Genomic DNA, 25,829 nt, shown 5'->3' on the forward strand with positions numbered 1-25,829 from the left:
CCACTGGTGCACCTCCTCCCCTGGGAGAGGAAGGCCTTATGCCAGCAGGTGAGGCTAGCTAGACTGTGGACAAGGAGTCACAAGGGAAGAATTGTGCCCATACCCAAACTGTTAATTGTTAAATATCTCCCCCCTGCTCTGCTGCTGATGAGAATAACACATCAAGCAGGAAGGAGAGCAGGTTTCCCAGTTGTTGGGCTGATGAATAACTCAATTGGTTTTCTCAAACCAGTCCGATTAACAGCAAAATCTCTTTCATAGAAACAAATGTTCAGCCAAATAAAATTGAGATTCTTTTGGGACTTGGAGAATTAAAAATTTATTTTACACTTTCTGCATAACAGTCTGCAAAAGCTGATTTGTTCCCTTCCAGAATCTCAGGATTAGTCCCAAATATACTTGTGTGAGGTTTCTGCAAATTTTTTTAGATGTGAAAGGAAAATAACTTGTCTTGTACAATCCATTCTAAGTTTCTAGTGCTCAACACCCATGAAATGGATTGCTTATGGGGAGATAATGTCTTTTTTGTGCCTTCCAAAGTCTGTGAAAAATGTCTTCCTGGTTAATAGGTTGATTAAAACTGTATATGCTCCAGAAGATAAATATGATTATTTATCATACTTGCCCAAGATAATGACAGTAAAGAAAAGGCTGGAATTCTGTATGATTTCCTCTTTTCCACATTCAGAGACATTCAGCACACAATATGCAGATGGTGCCACATAAAGGATCACATTAACTGTTAAACATTTTTTCTTCCCATTAACTAATTTAACAATATGTCCCTGCTATTAAAGAAAGAGACAAATTACACAAAACTTCTGTCAGCTTAATCCTGATTGCTAAAATGGACCATTTGCCCAGATGGGATTGTTTTCTGGCCTATCAGGTTCAAAACGACTAGAAATTCAGCAACCACCAGCCCAGACTCTCGCAGTGTTGATTCAGCTCTTCATCCTTAATTGAGTTTCAGGCATGTAACTCTCTGGAGATTTTTGAATGACAGCCTAAATATTGAAGCCTATTCTGCTCTTGTTTGTTAGGTGACCTGAATTTTCTAAAACTATGAGCTCTTAGAAGCCTAGTTTAAGTCAGCAGATGCTGTAGGTGTCAAAAATCACAGCAAAAGCTCCTGAGGCATTTTTGCCAGAGAGCAGCGGACCAAATTAAACAAACATCTCGAGTTTGTTTTCATTTGCCACCTCCTACAGCAAAGACACTGTTGCTGACTGGTGCTGTGGAGACTCCCTTTGTAAGCATGTGAATGGTGGAGTAGCCTGACTATCAATGTTTCTTACACAACCGTTTGCCATACTGATCTCTTTTCATCACTGCTTTCCTGTTTCACTTCTTGCTTCTAAGCAACAAAGTAGTATGGAGGGAGCTCATGTATTATTAAGTATTAGCTTGCAGGCTAATTTTCAGGAACATACTTTGCCTCCATTATTCCCATAACTAAATGTGACCAAAAAGTTAGAGAAATCAGCATAAATGTAACACAAAGGTCAGCTGAAAAGTGACTTGAAACAACTTGAAACCGCACTGTGACTACACTACATTCCCCCACTTTGGATGGCAGTGTTGCAATCATCCCGTTGTTTTAGTGTAACTTTTTGTACAGGAAAAGTTGATAAGGAAAATACACTTCTTCCATGTTTTATTCTTACACTCCCTTGATGCAGAAAGAGAGTAAGCAATTTTTTAAACAAAAGAGAAAGCAATAGGGGAGGCACTGGACTTGCCAACTTTTTTAGTGCCACTGTCTACTTCTAGTATCTAAGTCTTGAAATTTGACTTTTTCTTTTTAATCTGTATTTTCTGATTTTTTTTTTTTTTTGCCTAATTTTATTTGCTCAGTTTCAGTAACTGAGTATACTATGGTACCTAGCTGCTATTGGTGTACTAGGTACTTTTCCTCTGTATTTGTTCAGGGTTTTGTTGTGGTTTCCAGTAACTCTTTGCCAAATATTTTCATAAAGAGGAAAAAATGAACCATCACAAAAACAGCAGAATGTTCACCAAGTGAAAAGAGCTGCACAGTGCAATAAAGAAAATCCAAGATCTCCCATGTTTTTCATGTGGATTGAGACTTGTTTACTTTCACATTACGCCTGCACTCTTCTACAGAAACCTTTATCTAAAGAAAACCCATTTCCAGCCAAAAGCACAGAATAAAGCTTGGAAAAAGATGATCTATGAATTCCTCTCTCCTTGAAAGATGTTTTATGTTCTGCCTTATACCTCAGCATTGATTTACTTGAGCATTCTGTACTTGCCCTGGGTGGTTCTATTTTAAAGATTTCTGTCTTTATATAGTGTCTTTATATTTCACTATGTTAGGATTTTTTGAATCTGGTATGTCCATATAACTGGGCACCTCCAGATTCAATTCATCCTATCTGTCGTAAGGGATTTTTTTTTTAATAATAATACAGTTACACTGATCCCATGGCTAACCATTACCAGAAGGGACAGCTTTCTTGTGCCAGGACTAGCACTGTTCTAACCCTCAAAGCTCTAAAGCACTCAAAAATGATTCATTCCTATCCTCAATTGTGTTCTCATGCAGTTACTGTGCTAATGGGAGGTAAGCAACGGTAGAGCAACTCTTTTCAAAGGCAGCCAGCAGGTAGGTCAGGTCAGATGCTTTGTACAGTTCCAGAAACAGCCATTCATTTCAGTACAGTGCAGGTAACCCTTCTGCCAGTCCTGTCTTTCTCCACTGACTCTGCAGGAAACTTTGGATGGCTCACTTAGGTGAGTTATTTAATCCAGATAAAGACAGATGACCTGAACCCCACCCTAGAAACTAAAGGTAAGCAACCTTATGGACATCATGTGATTTGCATCTATTTAGTTCAGTTCAGCAACTGACCAGTTTTAATGACATGGCTACTTGTTAAACTTGGTAACTCAGCATAAGTGTAATCAATATGGTATCACCATGCACACAAACTTAACAGAAATATGAAAATAATAGTACCATTTTTCATGTGCATATGATGGCAGTATTCACCAAGAATTATTTAATATTGTATTACAAGCATCAAGCTATGGAAAAAATATCAACTATTACCCTTCAGTTGCTTTAAAGATACTAGTTTAGTGTCATGTTTCATAGGAAAACCATACCTCTCTATTAGTCATCTAACCTTTAAAGCTTTTTTTTTTACGTTTTTTTTTCCCTAGGAATATAAAGACTTTATCATAAAAGACAGGCTTTAAGAGGACTTCATTGAATCTGACAATTGACTAATTGGGCAGTGTGCAATATAAAAAAAAACCTGATAACTGAGCATTCAACAAAGGATTTTTCACTTATAGCATTTATTTTTTATTATTTCTGCATTTTTACAGATCTACAGTTCTGCAAATACAATGTTTGAGTAAGACATTATTCACCGTATGCCCACATTTTATGAGATTACTGCAGTGTGCAAAAGTGTCACATTGCTTCTCCAGGTAGAAGAACCACAGGAACAACTGAAATACAAAAAAATTAGCCCAGCCCATACACTTTCTCAGCTGAAAATATTGCGTAGGACACACTGTGTGTCTTATAATTTTATACCTTTTTCACAATTTAAATTGGTATACAAATACAGTAGAAACTTTTATGCAAATTATCAGATTCACTATTGCGGGATCCAATAAAAAAGCTAACACTGAGAAAACAGTGCACTTTGTAGAGATCTCTTCTGATGCTCTACAGAGGAGCTCAGTAGGTCACTGCCAGCATATTGGATGTTGTAAACTTTCTCTTCAGACACAAAGAAATAGTTTGATTTAGATACTTTCTCTGTTGCAAATTTAAGTATCTCTTTTATTTTTAGAAAAATGCACTGTATGCTTTACCTTCAGTCTCAGTAACAGATCTCTTACAGTGGACTATGATGTTACATTCCTAATGGGATATGTACATGTCACTGAAAGTACTGTTGTGTGTCCTGGAGAAATTTCCTAAAACTTCTGTAAGACACAGGATGGGATAAGAGTTTACTGGGGTTTCGTCCTGAAGATCAATTTCTTCTTTAAGTCTTCATAAAATAGAGTCTTTTTTTCCAAATTGGATCCAACTTCTCCTGGGGAGTTCACTTCCTCAGAAAATAACTATACCGAGCATGCTGAAAAGTACAACACAAATTGTTTTGCTTGGTTTTGTTTTTTAATTCCCTTGTTGCTAGATGTTAATTGACATTCCCAGGATCACTGAACTTGGTAACTTGCTCACTCCAAGTTTTCTTCTCTCTTTTTTCAGATGGGATACTTCTGCTGCTTCAGCTCCTGTTCTTACTGAAGGGACATCTCCAAATGGCTCCACGTCTTTCACTTCGATTTAAGTAAGTCTTCCCATTCAACAGTGGACTCAGTATTTTTAGGAATTGCTGGAAACATTGACTGCATTTTAGTTTTGAATTCTTTCATCTATAAAAGAAATTTTAAAAATAGTATCAGTTAACTTTTAATAAGGAGCAGATGAAGTGGCACCATGAACCTCAGTCTTACTCCACAAAATAAGCTGCGTGAGGTAAAGAAGTAAGAAGACTTCAAAAATAACAGGAAATTAAGACTTTCCCTCTGATTATGTTGGTTCAACTAACAAAGTAAAAAAAAAGTTAAAAAGGACCCACAACAATCCCACCTTCTAAAAACAGCACACTGGGGTGCCTAATTTGGACACTTGCCTGAGCGATTCACTGCTATTACATGAACACACATACTTTTACTTGGGGGAAAATTACTCCCATAGAATGTGCCAGTATTTTCACTGCAGCACCTTTTTCTACACTGGTCATGGATTAAAGGCCCAACAGGGTTATTCAAGGATTTCAAAATGAGGATTAAAGAAAAAATACTGGTCAGCTCTGACAGTTTAGGTTTATCCCACCATATGGATAGAGGTGACAAAACCAAGTGTTGTTCAGATTTATACATTGGTAGGAAGGGATACAAGATTCATAACAATATATAGAACCAAGCTTTGCTTTCACCGTTGCTAAAATAAAATGCTGTGAAAGACAAAGTTTGCTAGTTTTATATTCTGTATATTAATACTAATCGCCAAATCTATACTTATAATAACCATTTTATCACTAATGTCTGATTTAATAGTCCTGGCGGAACTGAAATTTAATTTCATAAAAAATCACTTCTGTTTAAAGATAATATTTAGATTTAGCGGGTTTCTTTCTTCCAATATTTTTTACATATAATATATTTTTAAAGGATAGGAATGAAAAAATCAAATCGATGAAAATCCTGTTACACAAACAGCAGAATGTACAGGGGAAGTTTTGGACTGCTATATTTAGGAACCTATACAGAACCTATGACATTCGTGCAGAGGAGACAGGATGTGGTACTGAAACACTGGATGCAATGACCTCTTGAAGACCTAATGCTGTCTTAGACAGTATGTCCTGGAGAGGTTCCAGGAAATCTAGATATTCTAAACCAGCCACAAGCAGGCATCTTCTCTTATATGCCCACACTTTGTCAGGGCAAATAAATCTGAGTCATCAGATTTGTTACAAATACCTCTGGGCCATTTTCTGTTCCAAGTCCTGCATAAGACTAATTCTGACAGAGAACTGGTACTCCTTTAGAGAAATTATGCTGGAATGCAGTTATTCAAGTTACAGCTGATACAAAGAATGAAACAATTTACGAAGAAATTACCAATCCTTTGCTAACACAATAACTAACAATGATGGATGAAAGCATTTTAGATCAAATTTTTGTGTAAAAATGCATGGGTAGTGATAATCAAATAAAAATACATATTATATAAAGTAGGAGGAAAATTCAGAGCCCAATTATCCTTTTGTTTTATCCTGATTGTGTTCTTCTGTAGAAATTAATTCACTGCCTGTTTTATGTTTTATTCTGATCACACAGCTGTTTTTTTATAAATCATTTGGTTTTGATTTTTAAAAATCTTGGCAGTGACCCACAGTTGTTCCTAAACTAACATTTTTGCTTCTTATTTAATACTAAAAAGCTGTCATAAACAGTATTTCAAAGGATAATAAACACCAGTATCAGAGCTGACATAGGGGAACAGCCCAAATTACACTAAACAATTGCTGACTATCAAATACTAGTATTTACAGTAGGAAATGCTTTATAAGCTTTGGCTTAGCTGTTTTTTCCAGTCGTCTATAATCAAGTTACCTCAACTCTCTGATGTGTGGAAAGTGCTCAACTTACTTAACATTTCTTACTTCCTGAAGTAAAACTTTCCACTCTTTCACCTCATTCAAGTATTATCTGGGTATTTAGTAACACAGGAATGGTCAGATCCTAACCTGGTATAGCTGGAAATAAAACATTTTATACCAGCTAATGAGCTGGTACAATGTGAATTTTTTGGATGTTTCTAAACTCAGACTTCTACATTTCTTTACTGTCAAATTTAAATGAAGGACTTATAAGCCCTACAGGGCACCTCTGTTACTCCACTGAGGACACACAAAGCCAAATTAAAACTAAAAGGAATTACACAGAGCCTTCAAAAGGGAGTGGGGTGGAGGAGCCACTGTCTTCCCTTCACTCATAGCTCCTCTAAAGTTTACTTGCCGCTAAGCAAGTGAGAAAAAATAAAGGCATGGAGAAGACTTTGAAAAATAACTATTCTCTGATGTAATGGAACCACATCCAAAGTTCCTCTCCCTTCTCTCTTAGTGACAATGTCTGCCTGCTTAGGAACCGTTCTAGTATCAAATTTTAGGCTGCTCTTAAGGTTCTTTCCAACCCTAACCATTCTATGATTCTTTCAATCAGAGACTATCAGCTCAATATCCTGGGCTTTGACTGGCCAAACTCTTATTTAATATATTTAGGACTAAATCTGGCCTCCAAAGTTATCCACACTGGCCTCAGGGTTGTTCTTGTTGACATCTGGTTGACATTATCGTACCAGGCCCACTGCAACTTCAGACAAGGAAATATTTGTTCACTAAGCTTGTAAATTAGCTGTCATGTCATGGATTACCACTGTCCAGTCACCTCCTGCAGTGTGGTGAGCTTCTTGTGAAGATGATGAATCTAGCTTTATGTTCTATTACTACTGCACACTTGAGGTGCAAGAACTGGGACCTTGTCTTTAGCTCTCCAGGGACAAGAGCACTTCTTGATGAGGGAAATGCTGCAATTAGGAATCTGTCTTACCTTGCCTTCTCTTTTTAGTACACATGCCACTTGGCAGGTCTCTTCTCCCCTCTCCTGGAAATCTTCTCCTGTATTTCCTCCACATTCCACAATACATGTGCAAGTGGCCTTAAATCAACAGGCATGAATATAACTATGAAAGCTAATGTGCTATGTACTAACTACTGGAATGCTTTGAAATAATTCACTGAAATGGCTGCCTCTTTGTTATTGCCAGTGGCACTGCCACTGGCATACTCAGTTCAACTGTGAAAATGAAAATAGTGAAGTAAACCGAGCACTAAAATCTGCTTGTATTTAACCTCTTTTTGCTACCTTCAATACCATGGGCCACTCCCTCAGCTGATGCTTCTGAACCTAGTGGTATGTGAATGATTTGTAACACATTTCTTAACATTTCAGCATGCTCTCTTCCTGGAGGCAACTCTCTGAAGTGAACTGCACTCAAGTGAATTTAATTTTTATCACAGATATTGCAAAGCTTGATGCTGTTTTTTCTTGCCAAATAAATTACAGTAACTGTTCTACCTCTGTCAGGCTGCTTTCTAAAAGGGTATCATCTACCTTACTGCATTAAATAATCTGTAATAGCTACAGATCACTGTTATTTTCTTATCTTAACCTAATGATCGTGCCTCAGATGGCAAAAATATGGGGACCTAAAAGCATCTTCCATTTAATAATCTCTTTTTAATGTACATCGTTGACAGAATGTCACACAAAAACTGAGATAGCACTATTACTGAGAGCACTTACATGGCCGTTCATATTAAAATGAATGGAAGAGGGGCTAGAGGAGTTTGTTTGAATCCTAGAATGAAAGTTTTAGGAAGAAATGTTCTCTTTAATGTCTGACATTCATAATAGGCCAACCCAGATTCTAGGAATTATTAGTTTCCTATTTCGGTACTCATACCAGTAAGAACTGCTTACATTAGCTTGAAAATGAAATGAGGTTAGATGCCCTGAACTGGAATATCAACTGGCAGCAGAATACAGTACATACATGCCCCGTGTCCTCCTCAGCCACCTTCCATTTCACAAGCACAAAGATGAGATGGGCTGCCCTGGATTTAAAAAGCATCAGCGAGGAGTGTTCTTGCTGCCTCTTCCCAAATCTTAAAATGATCGTTGTTGCCCCTGTTAGCGGATGATTACCAAGGTCCACAGACAGAAACAGCAAGTTATTTGTAGAAAACGGCAAGCGCTGACCCCTTGCAGTACTTGAAGAGTAGAGCAAACAGCCTGCTGGCTGAAGGTGATTCTCAGTGTAAAATCAGGCACTCACTACACATCACCCTGTGCTGGTCTGCATGCTGACCTCTAAGATAAGCATGGAAAATAGAGCCCTGGTTCTTATTCTTAGAACTTACACTTCATTGGCAAAGGCATTATGAATGTTTGGATTATGCACAACTACAGGTCTATGAAAATGGCCGTCAGACAGTCAATGCTGGCAATATACATCCTAATATTTAACTGTCTAATGCTGTACTGTCATAATACACTGTGCACAACCTGTTTGCTGATTCCAGTGTTTCAGGCTTGCATTGAGAAAAGCAGCAGCAGAAGTTTATTAAACCATCTAAAGAAGTCAAGAGCTCATATTAACCCCGTATCCCATGGACATTTACACACATGCTTAACCTTATGCAGCATTGAATACTCTCTTTGAAATCAGCAGGCCATTTACAACACCTAGAACTAAACAAACACATAGCCATATTTTTCCAGAAACTTATCCCTATAAATCCTGTGTAACTGGGTAAAACATGTCCTGTGCTTTTTTAAAGAAAAATAAGTAAGATAAAAATAACCTAAGTGAACTTTACAGGGAGAGGGGGAGAGGATTGTCACTGTTTAGAATGAAGCTGTCACAGCTCCCAGACCATTATACATATGTAGTAGCCTCCCATAGTTACTACGTAGTGTGTCTCAAATTACTGGTGAACTACTGAGAACTACCAACGCACAGGGGCCAGGCTGCCTCTTTTCCGGTGATTGGGTCACATGAAGAGATAAAACGCATGAAATACTTTCCTCATATTATTTTTCTAAGCAGGCAGGAGCTGTGTTACCCATTCATACATGAATGCATTTCACAAATGGGAAGATAGCTGGTCTACATCACAAACTTATTTTACTAGCCCCATTTTGTCTGGTTTAATTTCTGCGCAAATGTGACCCACCAAAAGTGGGATTATTACTGGTATCTTATATATATCTATCAGAAAAGGAAGATCCCATCTCAGTAGAAAAGCCTAAAGAAAACAAAACTGTTCTGGTTTAAGGCTAGATTATTTTGAACACACACAGAAAAGGTAGTGATTAGGTAATTATGATCCATTAGAAAGACAGCTATTAATTCATATAGACCGAGAGTAATTTTGTAAACCACAATCTGAAAAAAAAGTTCAAAGATACAGGAGTACCCTTAAAAAAACTATACATTACCATGTTGATCCTTCTGAAATTAAATGCCTAGGACTTATTTTTTTTGTGGTATATGATATCTCAAAGTAGATGAAGTCAGTGTCTCATTCTCAAGCCTGTTCTTACTGACTTCAGTGCTGCTGCAGCTGGCTTCAAAATAAAATTAATGGTACAAAGTTTGGATTATACCATCTTGTTGCAAAAGGCTTTCACGCCACGCAGAAAAACAGTGAAATACTTTTGAAATCACTGAGGAACACACCCTGTATTTCTGCAGAATCTTAGTTTCAAATCTGGGTGCCTGGAAAGGACATCCACATGATTAATCAGTCTATTATGGTGTATTAGTCATTACTCTTTAGTCACCCTGGGCAATCTGAAAAATTAATATTAAGGAATTAAAAATAGTTAAATGTATAAAGCAAGTTGGTTAATGGACCCAAAACCTCATTATTGGTGTCCCAACTCTATAAACTCTCCTGTGCTGTAATTTGGATTTCTGAAATAAAAACACAAACTGTCTGCAAGCAGGCAGTTCCTGAAAAAGGCAACCTTTGTAATTTTTAATGTTCTTTTTCCTCTGTATGTCCAGGAATCGAGTGTATGCATCATCCACAAGTGAAATTTATGTCTGGGAAAAGTCTAAATAAACCACAACTCTTTGAGTGATGTATAAACCTCAATGCCATGACCAAGGCTGAACTCCATGTGGGAAATCTGTCAGAGCCAGGCAGGGATGGCTGGGTGCCTCCAGGCAAGCAGGGCAGCTGGGCTCTTAAACCACAGAAAGGCAAGACAAGCATGGCCATACCACCCCACTTAATGAAGCACAGGAAAATCCCATGGGACCAAGATGCAGCATGAATAATTTGCACCTACCAGATAAGCTCTTATTCAGATTTCAGTTGTATACATATCTGTATACAGATTGCAGTTACATGCAACCAAGAATTCAGTCACACCTGCTCATCTGCTTATGGCGACATGGGACTGCTCCAAAGGCAATTTCAAGACCACAGGCTGAATATGTTTTTTTCTTTCCAGCTTCTTAACAGGCTGGTGGCAGTTAACAGCTATGAGTCCCTCCTAAGACACAGCAGAGTAATCCCTCAAGACAGCTACAGTTAGAGTCTTCCCATATTCTTCAAATACTTACTTACAGCTACCCCTATTCATAAAGCAGATGTAGCAGTAGAAAAATGATGACCTTACTCCTTGAATAAGCATTCTGCCCTATCAAGTATACAGTGAAGTTCATAGGTTATTTTTTTTAATTCTTTACTTCATGGATAAAATACTAGCAGTACATATGTGTGGAGGCAAGTCTTCTCCACAACAAACTAACTAGGCAATATAAGCAGTACTGAAACCCCTATATTAATAGGATGGGGAAGTGCTAACTTGGACTAGCACTCTATCTTCTTTTAAGAGCTTGAATTTAAGTAAGTATTGAAGAAATAAAAGAATGTTAAAAAAAAGGGCAGATTTGATTTATATGGAAATATATGATCATGAAATAGCAAGGAAAAGATATGCTTTTGTCATGCAGTCAAACATAAGCCTGATAAGGAATAGAAACTTCATGAATAGTACTTGGGTGATGACTGAATACAACTATAATTAAAAACTAATAACAACATAAAAATCTAGGAATTACTTGATTCTAGAAATTGTACTGCTCTTATAGCAATATTTGTTCACTTGTGAAATAGCATAAAAATTTCAGTCACTGCACTATGCCTGTACTTGACTGAGATCTATAGATCTTAGTTCTATTTACAGATAGAACCCAATAATTTTTTAAGACTGTCTCCATGTTCTCTTTTTAATTTTAATATATTTTAATGAATCCATCCTTAAAGCAAACACTACTTTGCATTTATACTGTACCCATGACTATAGTCTCATGAAATTACATTAAGTATATCTCAAAATAAGCAAGGGAATGATATTCTTTTCATGCTTAAAATGCTGATTTAGAGGTTAGATTTCCTCTAGAGAAAAGCAGCCTGCCTAGGAAATGTCCTTACCAACACCACCATGACCAGCCTATACTGTCTGTATTGCTTTTAATTGTTTTAGATGTCTGCACAGCTGCACAGTTGTTTTAGACTGTCAATATTTTAAAGGTTAAGATCAATGAAAACAAGGATATTTCATTATAAGTCACCATAAAAATGACAAACTAATATTTTGTAACTATATTAGTCACAAATTGCTGGGTAATTCTCACTGTTTCTCCAGCTTTCCATGGAACAGATGTGGCAGCAACAGTCAGAATCTCACAAACCTTCATGTGAATCACCCTGGCCTTTTTCCTATGGGAGAAAGAACACTTTTATTTCTGAGGAAATAAAACCTGATTTATGGAGGGCATGAAGAGCAAAAGGGCTTTTAAAGCATCATTTATCTTGTTTGTTAATTGTTGTATGCTTCAGTCTACTAGGGCTAAGGGGCATTGTTCTGCCTTTAACAGTAGCTTCATAATTGCTGACAGCTATAAAAAAAAAGGAAAAGAAAACCATTAGGCATTCATAGGTATGCTTTAATACCTGTCAAGTACTCTATAGCTCCAAGTTTAATTAGAAACAAAAACCTGCTTATTTAAAACAAGGGTTTACAACTCAACTGTAACTTCCAGAAAATTGCAAAACTAACATTTTTCCAAGCAATAAAAAGGTGTGGTGCATCATAACATTTGTAGAATAGGTAAATTAAATAAGGAAAGTTTGATTTTTGGAAAATCCCATGAAAATACCTGGTTAGGTAAACTTTAACTGCACGTTTAAGATCATTTTTAATTTGTTACTCTTAATTAATTTTTTTTTTAGTGAAACACCATTTATTTTTCAACTGAAAATCTGAAACTTCATTGAGCATTTCATAAGAAGAATATTGAAACAGGATGCTTAAACTACTATTCAACTTAAAAAAATAATGTTAAATTGGCCAAACCTGTTCTTTTCTACAAAATTTATTTCAATGCCTCTGTGGTTTTGCATCAACAGTCAGCCCACTGCACCAGGAGCTGCTAACGACAGAGTTCTGAGGTTGCAAACTCAAAACCATGGAGGGCGCTGTCATAGAACACAATGTGGAAGTTCTTAAATAGCAAATACACTCATTTAAAATGATGGAGCCGTTTTGTTTCAAGGCGGATGACAATTATTAAGCTTAGGCCTAACATTGCACATGACCTTCTACAAAGTGTTGTCAGAGAAGGCAGCTGTGGGTGTGCCTGGATGAGCTCTCAGTTCAGACCAGCAGTGCTCTTTGGAAGCAAATCTTCCAGTTGTCCTATTTACTGGGCGTGGGTTTGTGCACTGCTGAACAGTCTCGAACTGTTTCTTTAAGGTGATGCAAAGCTGAAGAGACATTCTAGGAGCACATATAACCTACTCCAGCTGCAGGCAGGCATGCAAGCCATGCGGCAAGGCCAGAGGCAGTCCTCCAAGTTTTAAAAATCCCTCAGCATGACTGTAGGTGTCCTCAGTCCCAGTTGCTTCACTGCCCCTGTGCTGCTGGTTGATGACACTTGCTAATACAGACAGAGGTTCTGTGCTCAGAGGTAATCAAAAGTAGACTGGCTTTAAATATTTTCCTAAGAGACTCCAAGAAGCAAGTTAAAAAAAGTCTGTTACTGACAGCTTGTTATTTTCTGCAAGAGGAACAATGTAAACCTAGGTAACCACCATCTCCTAGGTTCTGAAAACAATGATTTCTCTTTTACATTACTGAAAAATAGGACTTAAACCATTACCAAACCAAGTACTCGCTGATCTATCACTTCTCTGTTTACGATTAAGAACTGACTGGAATTTAGTAGGGTTTATTCCTTACCAACCTATCCTCAGAATACAACAGTGGTACCTGCAGTCAGGGGATATTAACAACCCTACCTGAGACAGCATAAAATGGTTTATATCCCTTATCAAGACAGAAGGATCAGTTACCTACTATCACCCCTGGGTTTTCATGCTGGCATAAAAAGCAGCAGCCTGTAAAGCTACAAGGAACCACCTTTAACAATAAAGCCATTTAAGAGCTGGAAGTAGGCACTGTATTAAAAAACAATAAACCACAAAGATTAATAAAAGTCTCATATCACCAAAGCTGGTGCAGCACTTCAGTGTCTGGAACAGATGTTGGCAATGACTTGCTTCTATGACAAACACAGGCTGTCTCAGAAGGCGTAAGGATGAGGTGTACTGAACTACGGCTTCAGTTTCTTTTCACGACACAAACTGCAGAGCAATCACGATGCTGCTTCCAGATGACAACACAGATTAATTACAGCAATTATAAGTCATCAAGTTTGCTCTTGTCATTTATCTCTTTGTAAGTAGTGATAAGATCATTTAAACAAAGTTTAGGGTAATACACGATTTTATCAATCACTCGCTGTCCTGTTGATAATTCATGCTCCTAGGAAACAAATCCCCGAACGTTAAAAGTCACAGCATTTTGGTAACGGTAATGATGTAATGCCGCTATCTGCATGGTAATACCATGCAAAACTACTCTTCAGGGCTCCACCTAACGGCAACACCTTTGGCTACTTGTGCACTGATGTATCCCCCGCTCGTTATAAAACGATTAAAGACGTTACAAGATGTTTAAACCCACTCATCCCCTCAACGTGAACAATAACCGGGGCCGCTTCCTGTGGAGGCTGTGCCTGCGCTGCCACTCCCGCCGAGGCCAGCTGGGGTCGCTGCGGGGTAGCAGAGACCATCCCCGCCTTCCCTCGGCCCGGGAACGGGCTAGAGCTGACCGGCGCTCTGCAGCGGAGAACTCACACCGGAACTTTCCCTTCCTTCACCCCCAAAACCCCACCAGAAATAATGGTAGCAGCAGCTGGCTGTGCTAATTCTTCCCTCTCAGGTGTGCGGGAGGCGCTCACCGCCTCATGCGGGCACAACTACAGTAACAACGGATCTACGGCAGGAACGCCGAGGTAAAGGGTTAGGGCAATTCTGCCACACGAACTGAATAGTCCATCATTTCCAAAGCAGTGCGTGGGTAACGGCAGCAGAGTTCAAAGCACAAAGACCGCCGAGTACAGCTTTCACTGCACTTCAAATTCACAAACGAGCTTTGCTGTGTCCCTCCTGTAAAGCCACCGGCGGCTGGCCAGGCAGTAGGGGAGCTGCTCAGTAGCTTTCCTGGTCAGAGCAGCTCCACTTCAACATCTAGCAATTTCACTCCCTTCGGTGTGGCTCCTGCCAAACCATCACGGTCGATTTTCCTGGTTTTCCTGCAGCTTCTTGTATTTTACTCCTGGAGGTGACAGGAGGCGCTAAACAACACTTTGCAACTCAGTCTTACTTAAGTCAGAACTCCCCTCCAAACTCTGCAAGTGAAGGTCAGTCCTTTACTCACTATGATCTCACCAAGACAGTTACACGGACTGAGCTGGCAATGGATTTCAGAATGCGCTGGAGTTAATGTACTAAGGGAACAGCAGCAGCTTTCTTGTTTGCAAAATGAAACGTATGCAGTGTTTACAATTAGAATTTTATTATCCTTCACGATTTAATAAACAATTTTTTTAATCTCGAGAGACTGTATTAGATGTCAGTAATGTTATCAATATTACCAGTAGCTCTTAAATTAAGCTGCTGCCCAGCAGGGCCATATCACTAATCAGCAGGTCCCAAAAGCAGCTGGTTACTGTTACAGGCAGCAAGGTGAAGAGGCTGGGCAGAACCTCTTCTTCTCTTTGCCCAGCTGCCAAAGCTTTAGTTACTAAGTTCAAACAGATTCCTGGCATCAAAATGAGTCAAGTCTCCCCTCGAGTCACACACAGTTTAATACTTTCAGAGGCTGAAGCCTATCTTAAGCTCATAGCTTTGAAATTCTGATACCTGATGCTAGGTTTGAAATTGTAACTTGAACTTCTATAGGCATTGGGGAACCTACATGTACTACAGAGCAAATGAACTCACAGCACTTGGTCATGCTGAAGAATCACGACATTTTTATCCAGGTACATCTGCAAGAGCCTCTTTGTAAAATGTTTAATTAAAATCAAAATGTTCATTTGAAAATGTTGAGTTTAGTATAAAATCTGTGGTGTTTGCTGTGGTCTCAACAGTTTATATGGAAAGAAACTCTTTCACTCAGTGATAAATTCAGTAAAGAGTTTCCCACAAACAATATTTATTTTTGTGGATATCTAATAATTATTAGATACAACGTATGCATCTAATATCTGTTTTTAAAAAACAATAGTTTGTCTGAATGTTAATTATCTCTGCTTATATGATAGCAATTAAGAATTTTCAGAAGTATCACAATGTTCCCCTGAAATAGGAAAATAAATAAACTGCCCTTCTTAAAATGACCCTGTGTCTAAGAGTCCAGAACTAATGATGTACCAGCCAGCTTATAACTGCTTATTTAATCTCAACTGCTTGGGAAAATAATATTTAAGCACAAAAAATACTGTCTTTCAACAGTCAGTGTTTGCTCCTGAGTGTTAAAGCAGCATGCAAAAAGTGTCAAAACCAATCAAAAATCAAAGATGACTTATTCTAGAAGTATATTGTTAATGCTAATGAGCCTCTTTGCTTTGGTCAGAGTACTGCATTTTTAGCATACTGCTGCTTTTGTACCTTCACCAATTTTCAAGATGTTTATACTTGATTTTAACAGACAGTAAACCAGGAAAAATGTATGTGTCACAGGAAACTTATAAATTGCTAGTTTTTTATTTTGCAATAATGAGTAGCACCATTGTACATCTTTCCTTTCTGCAGTGGGAATTTACAAGTCTATAGTGAAGGCAGTATGTCATCAGAGAGCAGAGAGCTGTTCAAAATCCTGTGCAGAGACAGTCTCTTGACAGGAATATGCTTCCTTTGGCATCTGCAGTTCTTGGTGTCCACTATGGCAAAACGTAAGCACTCCACAACAGAAACCAATGCCAACAGGCATTTGCTAGAGACTCTTAAAATACAGTTTTCCCCAACTCCTTTCGACACTAACACAACACAGAATACAGTAAGGTGCAGCTTCCTGAGTAGGAACTTTTGATGAGTCTTTAAAATGCCCTGCAATGTGCTGTATGCTTCTGACACAAGACCTCATTGCTGTCAGGTAACCAGAAGCCCCAACAGTCTCTGACACATCATGGGTCTTGGCCATCTCAAGCTTACAGAGATGTTCTCAAGGAAAGCAGCCTCACAGGGAAACCAGGCAACTGTGGGTATAGGCCAATAACTCTTAAGGAAGTAAAAGTTAAGCTTACTGAGAAACAGTTAATGTACATTGCAGACTAGGGTCAGACTCTGATGTTCTTTGGCAGGACCAGAAGTACTCTGACAGTCTGAAAATAAGAATATGCAACATAGTGTGAAACGGATCCTTTTAGCTGGTGATTTAACTGACAAAACTGAGTAGCTCAGCATGCCGAGTATAAACTGGTACTCCCACTCTTCCTCCCCTTCTCTGCCATTCCGTAACAGCCTCACAAGGAGGACCCGAGTTGAAACAAAATGTGTTGTAGCTGTCTCCTATGTCCTGATACGTTTTTTTGGTATTCTGCCTTCCTTTACTGGTTCCTATTGAGAATTGGCATTGGAAACTAAGGAATGAGGGACTGTGTAGTGCTGTATGCTGGGACCCAAGTCATGACTTACCGGATACATCAGAACAGAAAACAAGAAATGAGAACACTACTGAAGTAGTATCTGTCTTCTTCCTTCTAGTTTTGGGAGACACTGCTGAACATATAAATAATTTGCCATGGAAGGTGAAGAAAGTCTATTCATTCCCAGTCCTAGGATGCAGACAGCTCTGCCAAACCTACCGCTGCAGGGGACTCTTAAGTAACGCTGCTCGTTACTAGGGGCAAACAAAAATAATTACATGAACTTCAGTGTTCGCACTCCCCACTGTGAAACACTGGAATGTAAGCAATTTACTAAAGATAGCCTTAACCTCTTGGGACATACAGCTGCTTCCCAAGTTTCTTTGCGTTGATGTGGCATGTCACGGACCACCATTCTACCGCACATGAAAGTCAGATCTTCTGCCCTCTTGACCCTTCCAGAAACACACTAAAAAGCAAGCTGGTTTCCTCTCTTTTTTTTTTTTTTTGTATGTCCCCAGTGCCCTGACACAAAAAGAGTGGGATTTGGACAAATAAACTGATTGCTGTAAAGTTAGGATTTAGAGGGTAGCCTTCAATTCAGTTAGCAAAGAATATAGAAAGCTGTAGCTACTGTATTAGTCTCTAAATAGAACACCGGCTCTTTTGTGAAGTATCTGAAACATCTGTGCAAATAAACATAAGCAGGACAAAACTGTTCACCCCAAAATTGTCTCCTCCCAAAGCATCCTGTTTTTCACCGTCCCAGTGTGCATGGACTCTACTTGGACACTCTATGCATGGTGAATGAAGATGTGACTCCCAGGCTGAAGCATATAGAGATGCCATCCCACGATGCATTACCCAAGGAAAAATACAGTGTTTGAGGGGCCTGTACTTGCTACTCACACTGTGCACACCCAGAGCCTTCCAGATGGCAAAACTTAGCAATCCAACTCCACACCACGCATACAGTGAGCCCCATCCTAGGGCTCGTAAAGCCAGTGACGAACCACTCTCTGGTAATGTAGCCGTGGCAGTAATCCCCTGGAACCAAAAATAAAAGTGATTAAGACAAAGTGACCAATAATTGAAAAAAAAAAAAAAAAAAAAGGAACTAAAAATGTTAACTTAGCAATCTACAATTTTTCCCTACTTGCCAACTCTACTGGTGTTATGGCTGCCAGCAGACCCAAAGAGCCAAGCAAGGGGGTGGATGAGCTGGCTTCCCACCAGAAACAGTTTTCATGGTTGCCACTACCACTTGGGTGTGATTCTTATTACCCAGAAATGCTGGTCAGCTGTTTCATGGGCACAAGAATCTGACACTCAGCTATCCCACCAGTCAAAACAGCTGTCACAAGCCCTTATGCCAGTGATGTCAGAACATAATCACTGTACATCAATCACTGATTTTGGTACTTGTTCTTAGTGGGGTGTGGGTGGGAGGCAACCACTGGCCTACAGGTCTTTATCTGCAGTCCTGAAACAGCAGATTAGGAAAATGGCAGAACCTGAGTAGTTTCAACTGGACACAGGGTATAACAGTGACTGAGATTTTGAAGGGCTACAACTCTGAAGGAGCTCTGGAAACTAGTAGTAGTATTCAAAATTATAGGAAACTACAGTAGTAGTAGTTAAAATTTTGTAAAGAGCAAACAACCATCCCCCTGCAGAATTCACCAAGTGGCAACATAGAAAATGCTCTGCAGGCTCCATACTTCTCATTTTTGACAGAAACAAGAGCAGGTGGTTTTAACCAGTTGTTAAGATAGTGCTGCAAAAGAGCATGCCATGAGATATGTCCTGAAAACACAAAACACTGTCCCTTGGAAAGGCCACCTCAGGCCAAGAGGAATGGAGCCTCAGCCACAATAGGGTCACAACCATGATGAAACATTCTCTGTTGCAGCACATTGCAGCTACCAAGGGCATAAACCACATGCTGGCTGACATCAACCAATTCACCGTTAGCCAGCTGTTTTCATCTCACAACGCCCACCTCCCTGTACCTATTTGGTATAGGACAGCTTCAATCTGTGTAGCCCACAGCAGCAGCAAGTCAGATATAATCCTATTGCTTATAGTGGGTAAACGTCAGCAAAAGAGTCTGTTTAATTTCCACAAAGGATCACTTGTTCAATTCTTCACATAGAAATACAGATTTCAGCTGGTAACTGTTGAAGACTGTCATCTACGGTCCTTACACAACTGAACAGTCCTACTTACTGAGTATCTCAGGGCAAAAAGCAGCTAAACATAAATGAGGCTGCAACCATACAAATACATTCAATAAAGAATTGTTTCATTTATAGTCTAAAATACTGAAACTTGAGGATCAAAAAAAGATTTCCTTCAAAGCATGCCAAAGAGCTGCATTTTTCTATTCATCACGAAAAGTGGGATAAAAAAAATCTTTTGCATTCTTGTTTTAAAGGACTGCTTTTTTTTTTTAATGGTTTCTTTTCTTCTTTGATGTAATTAAATATCTGCGGTGCCTATCACTATGGTATTTGTTCAGTGAAGTAGCATCAATGGGATTTTTTTCCTCTTGGCTTTGTATTTATTAAATGACCCTCAGATAGTCCTCAGCATTAACACTTTTTTCTTAGGAGTTAGCTATAGGCACAGTTATCCAAGGACAAATAAACACTTGCAAAGGGCACAAGGAAAATGCATATTTATCCTTATTTATTGTGATTTGGACATCCCAAAGTGGAAGCTGTTAACAAAACCACACTCTATAAGCATATACATACACAAACAAGGACACAGAGATCTCTAGTCACACTATTATACCAGATTCTATTAATTTCCTTACCACAGCTAATGAACTTTCGTAACTCTTTCAGCAGCGACTGCTCTGAGTAGATTTAAAATGCTGATGATTGTTTCTGACATTTTTCCTGCTTCCATAGTCTAACTGTATATAACAACATGCAGGCAAATTTCTCCCATTTGGAAGATGGGAAATGAATGGACAAAAATACCCTCTACACAGCATCTTTAAATAGGAGCCATTATCTGTGAAAATTGCTGGGGAAAAAAAAATAAAGCACGCCTGAATACTATTTAAATGCTTGATTGCCCCAGAAAAATAGTGGCAAGTGGAAACAATTGATTTGTTTTTACTGACAGCATTCAGTCACAGGCTGATTCCTCGGGGTACACAGAGAAGGAATTCTGTAAACAAGACAGTTTATTATATGATGATAAGATATGCTGTTCAGGGCATCAAGAAAGCTGAATAATGAAAGGCTATAAAATTTTAAAAGACACCAGCAGCGTGGAAGAAAAAGATGTCACAAACAAAAGAACATTTTTAACAGAACTGAGTTTTATCCATGAGCCCATTCTTCTGTGCATAGATTGTTTTCTCTTCATTACTGCTCCTATCTTTTTTTTAAGCAACACTTTAAAAACAAGCTATTAAACAATACTTGAGTCTTTCTACAAACCAGGCCAGGAAAATATAGGGCAGAATTAGTTGATTACCAAAATATTTGCTTTCACCCCCTCCCCTCCTTTATTTTTTTTCTGGAGGATATAAGCAGGAAGTGGGATGACAGTGGTTTTTTTTCAGACACAGGCCTCAATCCTGTAGCTATCATCCCCTTGTGGGTAAGAGTGTGTCTAAAAGGAAGCAGTGCCTAAAATAAATGGTGTGTTCAGCTGTTCTGGTTGATTGTACTCCACATGTTCACTGTTTTGTATGACCTAATCCATTGCAAAATTCAGCATTTGGTAAAACTAGATACAAGAAAGCTGCTGCATCTGAGCATTTAATTATAACACCACCCACAGTAATTTCTTAACTGAAGGTCTCTGCAGTGGTTCATCACTGAACAGGAACACATAATCTCAGTTTCAAGTCAATTTGGAGGCCAGTCCTACATATGCTCATATTTACTTTACCTCACTACCATGGAGGAGGTACAGTAAGTGCCATTCCAGCTCTCTCTCTTGCCAGTAACACTCTACTGATGCTGCTCTACAAGAGTAGTTGCTACTTTTGCTTTGCAGTCTTTTTCTTCACATGTTCAGGTAAATCCTGTTACCAATTGCATGAGATCAGATTATTTTTGGCCATCAGATTTCAAACTATCAAGCCACTGCTCACTTCATCAGTCCCTTTAAGTGGTGCGAAGGGAGGGGAAAGCCTGAATTTTGTCTAAATTATTTCACTTCCATATTCTACATCTTAACAGGCTTTCCACCTCCTCATTCCCATCCTTAGCACAGTTACCTCGCTTCCTGGTTCACTGCAGTATTGTGAGACCACATGGTGAACTGGACCACAAAGGTGATACAGGCTTGTGACTGAAGCGTGTCAACACAGTATGCAGTCAAGACAGGACATCAATTCCATTGCATGCTGCAGCAACAGTAATGAGTCCAACAAACAGCATAAGCTTTATGTACGTCAACTAATCTCAAGTACTTAAGTATTTAGCAGTGCCAACTCTGAATGGATTTTTAAGTTAATCCTACCCCTCCTGACTTCCATTAAGTACAGTGCTCTTACCATCAATTTTGTACAACCAAACTTAACATGTACCAACATTTCTATAAAGCGTCTGATGCATTCTTTTTTCCTGCATATGACAACTGGAAAATAGTTTAAAAGGAACAAACCTTACTGAACCAGTCTGGGTTCTTCTTTTTTGTCATGGCAAGTGTGGTGCCAAAACCTGCTATCATTCCTGCAGTAGCAACGGTACCTAGAAAAATTCCACCTGCCAAGAAAAGTTAAAAAAATAAAGATTAATATTTTGATTCTTAAGGGGAGAAAAAAAGCTCAACCAAGCCACAAACCCAAACCTGTCTGGGAATTAAAATCTGAAAAGTTAAGATCTGTCAGTACATGCTGAAGGGAAAGGCACAGTTGTCTACATTGTTTACATTAACCCAATATGGCAAGAAAGCCAGACAGAGCATTGATTCTGTGAATTACAGCATTCTGAAAACTAATGGCGAGTGTATTTGCAAGCCAAACACACACAGAGAAATCATTCAAATGCCATGATGCCTTCTTACAGTACTTCAGATTTTTTCTCACTTCAGAGCCAGGCTACTAAAATTCTCTTGTAAGAATGCTATGCATCACCCTTCACCTGAAAATTCACCAGTACCTCTGCAGACCACTCCATAAGCAACACTTGTTCTTCAGCTTTCTCTGGTTTATGTTCCCATGCTCCATGACAAGACAAAAAAAAAACAAAACCAAAACCAAAAACACATAACCAGCAGTTTTCCCAAGACAGAAAGGATTCCTCGCTTATCCGTTCTTTCAGAATGCTTCCAAAGCCATTTGGGGTCCTTTGATCCCTTCTAGTTCTTGTGTCACAGCACATGTAGCTGCCCACTTTTAAGAAAAGGGCTTGTTACAAAGACTGAGTGCACTGTACAAAACCATCTGAGTCACAGTACACCTGAAAAAATTGGGGGTGGTGGTGTACAGGTTCTTTCTTTGCAACTACTGGTACCCAGCCTCTTCTCCCTTTCCTAATACCAGTTAGGTAATTACAAAAAAGGCCTGAATAGGAAGCAAGAAGCAAACATGTTTGTGTGAGGCTGCACTATTTAACACTTGTCCTGTTACTGTGCTGGACAACCTTGCTGAGCTCCTGCCCATGCAACCTATGAAGTACCTCTTCTGCCTGGGAGCTGCAGGGCCGCACGCACTGCCCCCCACCGTGCAAGGGAGGAGCTCCGGCCTCCGCTCCGCCAGGGGGCGCGGGCAGGCCCCGCAGAGCCCCTCGAGCAGCCGGCGCTGACCGCGGCGGTGAGTGCCCGTGCGCCCGCTGCCGCCTTCCGCAGGTGCGTGCGACCGCGGGGACTCGGGCTGCGCCCCTGCCTCAGCCGCCCCGCTGGGGCCCAGCCCGGGAGGACCCGCTCCTTTGCTTTACGGGGCCCGCGGCGCTGCCTGTAACCCGTACGAGCCGCCTCTTTCCCAACGGGTCCTACCCCCTCAGGGCATCCCGGCAACCACCGCCCTTAGCCCCCGCCGCCGCACTGAAGTGCGAGGCAGGCAGGCGGCTTTCCCCCGTGGCTGCCGACCCCGGCCCGTACTCGGCTCACGCGCACGGGGGCCCCCAGATCCCTCCCAGCAGCACCGTTGCGGCCGGTGCCTTGTCGCCCCGTGTCTGGTCCCCTGTCGGGGGCGGGTGGCTGTGGGGCGACAGGTGCCGTTGCCGCTGAAGGGGAGATAAAAGGCGGGCGGCGTTCTAAGGGCTTTCTCACTGCACCCAGACGTATTGGCCAAGGCAGGGAAACGCCCTTCTCCCGGCCGCCGCCTGGGCTGTCCCTGAGGCACGACCGGCCGGGACAAGCAGCACGGCAGGGGCGACCACGGGGCTCCGGCACCCGCTGCTGCCCATCCCTGACCCGTGCAGGCGTAGGGGGGCAGACGAAAAGCGCTTTCTGCACCTTTGATTAAGAAGAGCTTGTCCTGGGACGCCGCGTGGCTCCCGCCCCCCCGGGACAAGGGCAGCTCTCGCCCTGGGTTGAGCGGGCCCTCCGGGGCGTCCCTCCCGTCAGCAGCCCTCATGGCACGGGGGGCGAGAGGCCAAGGAGGAGGTGGTGTGCCGCAACCCGGAAGGAAACGGAGCTGGGGCGGGACACGCAGCCTCTTTTCTTCCTCCTGCTTCTCTTTCCCTGCCGCGCGGCGGGTGTTGGGAAGCCACCACCTCTGGGGCCCTGGCCGGGTGCTGCCGCCCCCAGCGAGACCGGAGGAGGGCGGGGAGCAGGCGGCGGGGAAGGGGCGCGCTGCTCCGGGCGATGTTGGCCGCGGCTGAAGCAGCTGCGGCTCACCTGTGAGCCCGGGCGGGTCCCAGTACCGAAGTGGCCCGAGGCGGGGTGGTGGGGCTGCCCCGGCAACGCGGGGCCCGGGCACCGGAGTTTTCAGCTCGTTCAACCGGTGGCCTCAAGATCCCGAATAGCGCAGAGGGGAAATGGGCAAAAGTTGTCAAAGCCTCTTTTAAATCAAGCGTTTTGTCGCGGTCTAGTAAGAGGGATTTTGTTTAGATCTGTGGGACAGATAACGTTATAGACTTCACTAAACAAAGCTGTGAGAAATTCTTCCCGCGAGTTTTACAAAGCTGTATTCCTACAAATGGTGTTGCTCTAAAGGACCTATTTTAGTTAAAAATTCTCATTTTTCCAAGTTATATAAATAGTTTTTCATATATGTCTAAATTCTGTCAGAATGGGATCCTAAAGTAACATTACGAGAGCCGTCTGTTCCTTTATTCTGTCATGTCTGTCCACAGTAATTCTCAGTTGTTGCTGATGGATATAAATTGCTGTGCAGTTACCTATCACTCTGTTGGATATGTGCCTTTATCAAATAATATACTAACTGATCAGGACAGACAGGTAAAGTATATTTTTGTTTATAACAGTCAGTACTTCAACAGCAAGCAAAGAATGTAAATAAATCCAAACCAAGCGTTTCTTTCACAGCTTCCTTTGTATCTTTTCATGATCATTTATAGTCTGTATCTAAGGGGCTTATTATAGGGGCTTGGGTTGCTAGGCAGAAATTCAGTATTTTGGGAAACTTCCTGTTCACTGTACTTGTGAAAACCAATCCAAAGCCGTTTCCTAATAGTACGTGTCCTGTGTCAGTTAAACAAAATCTTACACCGTTAAGAAGCAGTTATTGCAAAAGAAGGAGGTGTTATCTCTGCTGTATAGCACACCCGTCATCACTGGCTCCTTTTTTTCTCATCTGGACAGCACCTAAATGATTCCTAGCCTTCTTCCCTCCTTTGGCAAAAGCACCCCAAAACCCTCTGTGTGTTTTGGAATAGCATTAGACTTTGTCACAAATAATTATAAAACATCCTGGAAAAGCTTAGAAAAGGTGGTCATAGAAAAAAAGGCACAGTGATAATATTAAAAGATGAAATTACTTTTTATTTTATCTTCATGCAGAAGTGCATACGATGATATGAAGTATTCAAATGTTACCAGTATGCATGAAAGTAACCAGCAGCGCATGTGGTTTTGAGTGTAAATTGTGTCAAGATCACCGCTGCATCTGCTGGAAGAATCCTTGAGCTGTGCAAAATAATAACCTATTTTTTTATGTCTTTGATGATAAAATCCTAGAGTTTATCTTCTCAGGATGGTTTTTTTTAGTTCACATCAATCAAGATATCACTTTCTTTCAAATCTTCTCCAGAACTAGAAAGAAAGAGAAGGAAAGGGTACAATGATGTTATTTAATCCTGGTTTGAACAATGACAAGAATCTGAGTCAGATAAGATGTTTGTATTAATCATTCACAGAGACTTAAAAGTAGGGCATAAACCCCATGAAGTCCACTCTGTCTTAGTAAGTAACTTGAAATTCTTAGTATTGCAAAATAGATCGTCCTACGTGAAAAAAAGATGTTCAGCAGAATTGAGTCTATTTAGGTTATAATATTAATCTCTTCTTGTTGTATAATTGAATATAATGTAACGCTTTCTCTCCTTTTCTGTATACCTCCCCCAAAAGCCTTGCATTTTCTGTCATTATTCCTTCTCTGTCACTGTTACAATACATGTGCAATGTATTCATCTACTTGTGGCTACTCAGAATCAACCATTTATCTTCTATAATGCAGTTATGTTTTCCTGAAAGT

The 25,829-nt window shown here is 40.4% G+C and overlaps 2 protein-coding genes across 4 annotated transcripts in view; one reads left to right on the forward strand and one right to left on the reverse strand.

Annotated features, from left to right (window-relative positions):
- Window positions 1-3,308: 3,308 nt before the first annotated feature.
- On the reverse strand, window positions 3,309-23,881 carry TMEM242 (transmembrane protein 242). 3 transcript variants are annotated; one of them, XM_061471648.1, is made up of 5 exons: window positions 23,627-23,881; window positions 21,833-21,933; window positions 18,107-18,244; window positions 11,837-11,921; window positions 4,297-4,425 (listed from the first exon to the last, which is right to left on the reverse strand). In XM_061471648.1, the coding sequence occupies exons 1-4, from the start codon at window positions 23,745-23,747 to the stop codon at window positions 11,886-11,888; spliced, it is 396 nt and encodes a 131-aa protein (XP_061327632.1). In that variant the 5' UTR covers window positions 23,748-23,881; the 3' UTR covers window positions 4,297-4,425; window positions 11,837-11,885. The 3 variants fall into 3 exon arrangements, with proteins under 3 accessions (XP_061327631.1, XP_061327632.1, XP_061327630.1); XM_061471647.1 differs by lacking the exon at window positions 11,837-11,921 and having other exon boundaries at window positions 3,309-4,425; window positions 23,627-23,873; XM_061471646.1 differs by lacking the exons at window positions 4,297-4,425; window positions 11,837-11,921 and adding an exon at window positions 6,984-7,278.
- The window catches only part of ZDHHC14 (zinc finger DHHC-type palmitoyltransferase 14), a 124,481-nt gene continuing 121,603 nt past the window's right edge, over window positions 22,952-25,829 (forward strand). The window contains exon 1 of the mRNA XM_061471645.1: window positions 22,952-23,017. The gene's annotated coding sequence lies outside the window, so the exon portion shown is untranslated. The remainder of the gene's footprint in view (window positions 23,018-25,829) is intronic.

This window comes from Pezoporus flaviventris, unplaced genomic scaffold, assembly GCF_033815535.1.
Source record: "Pezoporus flaviventris isolate CSIRO_AGI_PZ_B2104156 unplaced genomic scaffold, CSIRO_AGI_Pfla_v1 ptg000066l, whole genome shotgun sequence".
Taxonomy (NCBI): domain Eukaryota; kingdom Metazoa; phylum Chordata; class Aves; order Psittaciformes; family Psittacidae; genus Pezoporus; species Pezoporus flaviventris.